At 62.2% G+C, this 6787-nt stretch overlaps 1 protein-coding gene across 1 annotated transcript; it reads right to left on the bottom strand.

Annotated features, from left to right (window-relative positions):
* Positions 1–340: 340 nt before the first annotated feature.
* On the bottom strand, positions 341–6367 carry WFDC2 (WAP four-disulfide core domain 2). Its single transcript, XM_055140245.1, has 4 exons — positions 5938–6367; positions 5294–5437; positions 1795–1944; positions 341–720 (listed from the first exon to the last, which is right to left on the bottom strand). Exons 1-3 carry the CDS (start codon positions 6086–6088, stop codon positions 1796–1798), a joined length of 444 nt encoding a protein of 147 aa, XP_054996220.1. The 5' UTR covers positions 6089–6367; the 3' UTR covers positions 341–720; position 1795.
* Between the last annotated feature and the right edge of the window lie 420 nt (positions 6368–6787).

Raw genomic sequence — 6787 nt, 5'->3', positions numbered from 1 at the left:
AGGAAGGAAGGAAGGAAGGAAGGGAGGGAGGGAGGGAGGGAGGGAGGAAGGAAGGAAGGAAGGAAGGAAGGAAGGAAGGAAGGAAGGAAGGAAGGAAGGAAGGAAGGAAGGAAGGAAGGAGGGAGGGAGGGAGGGAGGTTGGGAGGGAGGGAGGGAGGGAGTGAAGAGGGAGGGAGGGAGGGAGGGAGGGAGGGAGGGAAGAGGAGGAAGGAAGGGAGGGAGGGAGAGGAAGGAAGGAAGGAAGGAAGGAAGGAAGGAAGGAAGGAAGGAAGGAAGGAAGGAAGGAAGGAAGGAAGGAAGGAAGGAAGGAAGGAAGGAAGGAAGGAAGTCGGTCGAACTTCCGGCAGATATCCCAGACAGCACCCACTGCTGCTCCTAGTTGTCCCCCTGCCCCTTGCAGGGTGGGGTGACCGCACGTGCCATCACCCGCCAGAGCCCCACTCGCTCTCCGTCACCCTGGCACAATAGCCCCAAGTGTCCAGGCACGAGCCCTGGTGAGTGGGTTCTCCCCGGGGCCACCCTCCTCCCGCCTCAACCCAGAGCCAGGGGTGCAGGGTGTGAGTGAGAAGGACAGAGGCCACAGCCCCCAGTGCTGGAAGTGGTCACTTTATTGGGTGGAAAGAAGTTGTGCCAGAGGGAGTGCGGAGGCCAGGGAGAGGGAGGCCGCTGGGCCGGAGCCCCAGGGGCCGTCCCCCACTCCTCGGATGGTGGCGGCTGGAGCTGGAGAAAGAAAACCAGGACCACGCCATCAGCAGCAATGCCCGTCCCCCTGGGCAAGAGTCCCCCCAGCTGACATTCTGACTAGGCACCTCTGCAGCACCCGGCCACATACGCAGCCAGGCCCTGCCTTGCAGGGCATTCTCCCCCCCCACACCCCCACCCACACTTCCCTGCAAGTCCCAGACTCCCCTCCTTGCCTTAGAGAACCTTAAGACACCCCTGGGTCCACCATGACCCCAGCTGGCCACTGTGGCGCCCCGGGGGGGGTCAAGGTCCCCCATCCTAAGGACTCCCTCCCCCTAGGAAGTCTCCCTCCTCCTCCTTAGGTGAGGGAGCATTACTGCCTCTTCCTCCCCTCTGTAAGCCAAGTCCGGCAGTGCAGGGCCATGATGCGGGGTCCCCCTCCTGGGGTCCCTCCCCTCTCTCTCTCTCTCTCTCTCAAACCTCAGCCTCCTTCTCCGGGCAACCCCAGGTGGCACCTGGCAGAGCTTGTCCCCGGTAGCACAGACGCACCAGGAGGCTCAATCCAAGGATTTCCGGGTGCCCTCTGGCCCGCAAGGCTCCTGCCTCACCACCCCCGTGCCCCTGGCAGTGTCCCCTCTCCTGGACACCCTCCCCCAGCCAGACCACGGAGCCCAACCCCTCCCACCGGTGATAAGATCCTTCCAAGTCGATGGCCCCGGCCTGACCCATTTTCAGGACACGGCACCTTGCGGGCCAGACACTCACAGTGGCCCGCGGAGCTGGCCCCTCTCCCAGTCCTGGCTCTGGCCCACCTTCTGGGGCTTCCTGAGATACATGGAGGAGGGCCCCCCCTCGCAAGGCCCCCGCATCTGTCACCCTCTTGCAGGACCCCTCTGAACACTGGCCTTTGCACAGCTCTCGCTGGGGCTCCCGTGGGCTGTGCGGGGTGAACACAGCCCCACCCCCACGCAGGGCCCCTTCCCTCCGCATCTCCTGGACGCTCCTCGGTGCCGTGCGCAGACTCGCCAGCCCAGAACACTGCCCGGACTAGGGGACTGTCCCCTCCCTGCCACGAGCCCATGCACTGAACCCTCCACCCCCCCGACCTACCTCAGACAGGAGTGACGCAGGACACGTTCCCACAACCATTGCGACAGCACTTCATCTGCCCAGCGCACTGGCTGTCCGCCTGGCACTGGTCCACGCAGACCCCGAGCTGGGGGATGCCACTGTCCACTTGCGGGCAGGAGCCTGGCTTTTCTGGGCACAGAAAGGAGGGCAGAGGTGGCAGGCGGGAGGCGGACACTCCCCGTGCGGCGTCCCCTCCCCTGAGCAGGCGCCAGAGCAGGACAGGGCATGGGTGGTCTCAAGCCTTGGGGAAGGCCACCCACTGCCCATCCTCCTCTTCCTCTGCCTGCGCTCTGGGGACCATAGGGACCTCTTGGAGCTCCCGCTCTGCCTTTTCCGAGCTGTGGCCTAGGACCCCCCACCTCCCAGAGCCCCCCTGTGACACGGAAGGGGTGCTGCATCCTCGCGGGGGTCCTGCAAAAGCATCTCTGAGCGGCCCCTCGTGGCTCTGTGACGTACTACAGAGGGTCGAGAGCCCTGACGCGGCTCCCCCTAGCGGCAGCATCCAGGCCCGCGGCCTCTGTGAATTTAGGCGAAGCCTGAAAGAGGGGACAGGAGTGATAGACACTCTGGGTCGCAGGAAGGAACACTTCCCACTGCTGCAGATGAGGAAACCGCGGCAGGCCAGGTGAAGGAGTGGCCGAACATCTCCCAGGAAGGAATCAGACACCCCAAGTCCCTCCCTGAGCCCGTGCAGCTGGGGAGGCTACACACCCACAGACTCCGCACTCTCACCCCGGCGACAATCACACAGCACAGGTCTCACCTCTACAGCCCCCCAGGTCTGCACAGGCGAGTGTCTCACACATGCGCCCACACGCGCACACACACATAAACACACACATATAAGCACACACACATACAGGCTTGTGCACACACAAATAAGCACACATACACACACGCACACATAACATATACACAAACACATAAACTCACACATATACACGTACACGCAGACACACATATAAACACATACACACATGCATACATACACTGTATCACTGTCATTCTGTTGTTCATCAATTTGCTCCAGCAGGACCAGTAACGTCTCCATTCGTCCCAGCCCTGAGATTTTAGCAGCCTCTCCTAACTCATCCTTCCAAACGGTGCCGTATTGGAGGCTCTTTCAAGGTCAGAGGAATGAAACCCGTTATTGATACTGTATTTGGCATATCAAGGAGAGCTTGCCAGGCTCTGCCGTATACATACACATACAGGCTTGTGCACATACAAATAAACACACACATAGACACACACATAGACACACATTAACACACATATACACATACACACATTTAAACACACACATAAATAAACACACACACATACGTACCTATCCACCCATACACATACATAAACACACATACACACATAAACACATATACACACATAAACACATACACACATAAATGCACACATGCTTGTGTACAGACACACAGACACATACACATAAACACACAACACTACACACACACATAAACACACTCAAACACACCGAACATAAACACATACACATAAATACATACACACACGGACACTGCAGAGCAGTGCCTCTCACAAAGGGCCTTGATTAAATCCTCACCCCACAGTGCTCCACTGTGGGGATCTCTCTAGACTGCTCCTGCCACACATGAGGAGAAGGACCACAGACAGGTCAGGGCCTCAACCAGCAAGTGCTGCAGGCCAGGAGCAAGCCTGAGCGCAGACTTCCGGGATGTGCTTCCTCAGGCACAGGCACACACATTCGTACACGCACACACGCGCACAGACGCACGTACACACACATCCGTGTACACACACAGCCAGGTCCTGGGTAAAGGAGGAAGAAGTCGGGGTCCTTGCCCGGATGCCCAGGGCCACCCCTGTCCAGAGCACACCAGGGGCAGAAGGGAGGCAGAGCAGAGAGCACAGGGGGACTGTCCGTCCCGGTCTGCCAGGGCCGGAAATGCATCCCACAACCGAGGCAGGACCTCTCCACCTGGACCGCTCTGTGCGAGGGGCACAGCCCCCAACAACCACGCCACACGCCCTGCTCTCTCTGGAGGGCAGGGCATGCGTCATCTCATTTAGCCCTCCTTCAGTCGTGCCAAGGAGGGCTCTCCTTCTATGTCTGATGAGGAAGCAGAGACTCAAAGAGGTGCAGTGATGATTGAGGATCCCACAAAGGAAGGTGGTGGGTGTCCTGAGGGTTCTCTCAGGTTCCCCTCCCTGCCTCAGCCTGCCCATCTGAGACATGGGAACAGCAAGGACTTCACCAAGCAGCACCGATGCCCTTGCCCCTCACCTTCTCTCCTGCGTGCTGCTTGGACCCTCTCCCCCTGCCCACCCCTCCTGCCAGTCCTCCCCTCCAGGCCAAAGAATCAAGGCCCTCGAATCCAGAAGCTGCCCCTGATGGTCAGAGCTCCCTGCATCTCCCACCCCTGTGTCTGGTCTCTAACTACAACCCCTCAGAACCCTGTGGGCATCTCAGAAGAAAGAAAGAGGGAGGGGCCGGAGCAATCGCACAATGGGGGGCAGAGTGGAGGGCATTTGCCGTGCATGCTGCTGACCCAAGTTGTGTCTCCAGCACCTCTGAGTCCGCCAACAGTGATCCCTGAGCACAGAGTCAGGAGTAAGCCCTAAGAACCACGAGGTGTGGCCCCCCCCCCAAAAAAAAGTGAAGTAGGAAAACACAGGGGAGGGCAGCTTCTGGGTGGTGATTCAGAACCACCCCACCCCTGTCTATGGGCCTCACTTTTGCTCCTGAGAAAGGAGAACCTTGGGTGTGGCCGTCTGCAGACCCCCTCCTGCACTCCGGACTCCGGGGAGGCCCAGAGGCAAGGCCAGAGGGAGGCAGCCAGGGAGGGCGCACAAAAGGATCCCCCTCTTTCTTGCAGCCACCCAGGCCCAAGCAGAAGCCCCTTGCTCCAGCCACGGAGGTGGGGGCTGCCCTTGGACGAGGCGCTGGGAGTCAGCCTGTTGCGTCTGTCTCGCGCGCACTGTCTCGAGCGCACGCAGGGAAAGACAGGAGTAGCTGCTGTGCATCTTTGAGGGGCAGAGGTGTGCTAATGGATGCGGGGGGGGGGGGGGTTGGAGGTGCCGTGAAAGGGATGCGCGCCCCAGCCCTTGGGCCCCTGCCCACGCTCCAGCCCCTGCCCCAGCCCCTGGCCGCGGGGAGGAAATGGCTCCCGGAAACCACATCCAGGCCGTGCTTGCCCGGAAGCCCGTCATGCACCAGAGACTCCAGTGGGGTAGGGTAGCGGGGGAGGGAGCAGGGGAGCTCGGGTCCCCGCACCTCCGAGCTTCAGAGGAGTCTTTGTTTCCCGGGTCCCAGCCTGGGACAGCAGTGCTGATCTCCCCGCCCCCCTCCAAGGGTCCCCCTGCGCACGAGTGTGCCCCTCCTGGCGGATTCCGGATTCCGGGAGCTCCTGCCTTCCCCCCGCCACCTGCAGCCAGCGCCAGCCGCCTTGCCCCGCCCCCAAGCGGGCGGCCCTGGGGTTACCATTGGGCAGGTGGCACACGCTGGCACAGCCCGCCCGGCAGCACTTGAGGTTGTCTGCGCAGTCTCCATCCGAGCGGCACTCCTGCGTGCAGTTTGAGCTCGCCTCCAGCGGGGGGCACACACCTGCTTTCTCTACTCCTGGTGCTGAGAGGGGGGCAGGGGGTGTGAGGTTGGCGCCCCCCCCTTAAAAACCTTCCCTCCGTCCCCGTCCCCAACTGCAAACTGGGAGGAATTCGCCTTTTCTGCATGTGAGGACCCCCCGACACACACACACACACACTCCCTTGTATGTAGCCTTCGAAGAAACCCACGTCCAGGACACAGGTCCCCACACCCGGGAGTGGGGTGGGGGGCGCATCCTAACCCCTGGCTTCAGCCGTCAGGGGCACCCATACCTGTGCTTCTGGGCGGGGCTGCCGTCCATGCAGAGGTCTCCGCGCTGGCCTCGGGTCTCCACCTGAGGCACTGCCCATCTCCCCCACCCACCCGGGTTCCACTCTTCGGGGGTCTCCCCAGTTCTTGCACCTTTCCCCTCAACCCCGGGGCGCCAAGGGCTTCCCCTAATTTCTCCTGGACACTCCCGACTTCCTCTCGAGGGTCTCCGGGGGTCAGCCCGCCTCCCCCCATGGCCCCAGCGCACTCACCCGCGGTGGAGGTGGAGGCGGAGGTGGAGGTGGAGGTGGAGGCGGAGGTGGAGGTGGAGGTGGAGGCGGCGGCCGCCAGGCCGAGCAGCAGCAGGCCCAGGAGCAGGCCCCGGAGCGGGCCCCCGGGCGGGCCGAGGCTGCGGGCGGGCATGGCGCGGCGGTGCAGGTGTGAGGTGCAGGTGTGCGGTGCAGGTGTGCGGTGCAGGCGCCCGCAGCGCAGCGATGGGGGGGATTTAACGCGCGGGCAAGCCCGGGGGGCGGGGGGCGGGCGGCGGGGGCGGGGCCGGCCCACGCCGAGAGGACTCAGCGGGCACCTCCGGCAAGCTGCCACCTCATGCCATTTCACAATCCGCCGGGATCAGGTGTCACTCTTGACCCGGGTGGGAACCAGGAACCGAAGCAGCTTCCAGGCCGGGCGCAGCTCGACCAGCTGCAGCCGGACCCTTGTGCACCCTCCCCTTCCCCCACTCAACACCCCCCCTCCACCACCACCACCACCACCTCCACCCCTGCCGCCCGCCCCAACCTCACGGAGACACTTGGCAGGGCCCCTGCACCGGAGGGTTCTGTTCAGTACTCCTGGGTTCACCTTCCAAGACTGTGGGGTCTCTTGGTCATGCCCAGGGCTGGGGGGAGGAGAGGGAATGGGCAGAACCCAGGGGGATTATTAAGGGGCTGCATTGCAGGTCCCAGGTTAGGGCTGGAGGAGTTGGTCCAGGACCGCGATGCGGAACAGCAGGACAGGCTGCGGGGGAAAGCTGTGGCTTTGACAACGGACCGGACCGCAGGAAAGTAAAAGACCGAGTGATTGATTGTCTGGGGTGGAGGAGTGTGGGGTCTCCCCTTTGCC

The sequence above is a fragment of the Sorex araneus genome, chromosome 5 (genome assembly GCF_027595985.1).
Source record: "Sorex araneus isolate mSorAra2 chromosome 5, mSorAra2.pri, whole genome shotgun sequence".
Lineage (NCBI taxonomy): Eukaryota > Metazoa > Chordata > Mammalia > Eulipotyphla > Soricidae > Sorex > Sorex araneus.
This window is presented reverse-complemented; position numbering and strand designations above follow the sequence as displayed.

Bases quoted from the DNA above. Each gene is read 5' to 3' on its own strand.
- WFDC2 (XM_055140245.1), bottom strand. From the start codon at position 6,088: ATGCCCGCCCGCAGCCTCGGCCCGCCCGGGGGCCCGCTCCGGGGCCTG. The intron at 5,438-5,937 runs GTGAGTGCGCTG...CCCCCCTCTCAG, and splicing joins CGCCTCCACCTCCACCGCGG to CACCAGGAGTAGAGAAAGCA. The intron at 1,945-5,293 runs GTAACCCCAGGG...TTCTGTGCCCAG, and splicing joins CGTGTGCCACCTGCCCAATG to AAAAGCCAGGCTCCTGCCCG.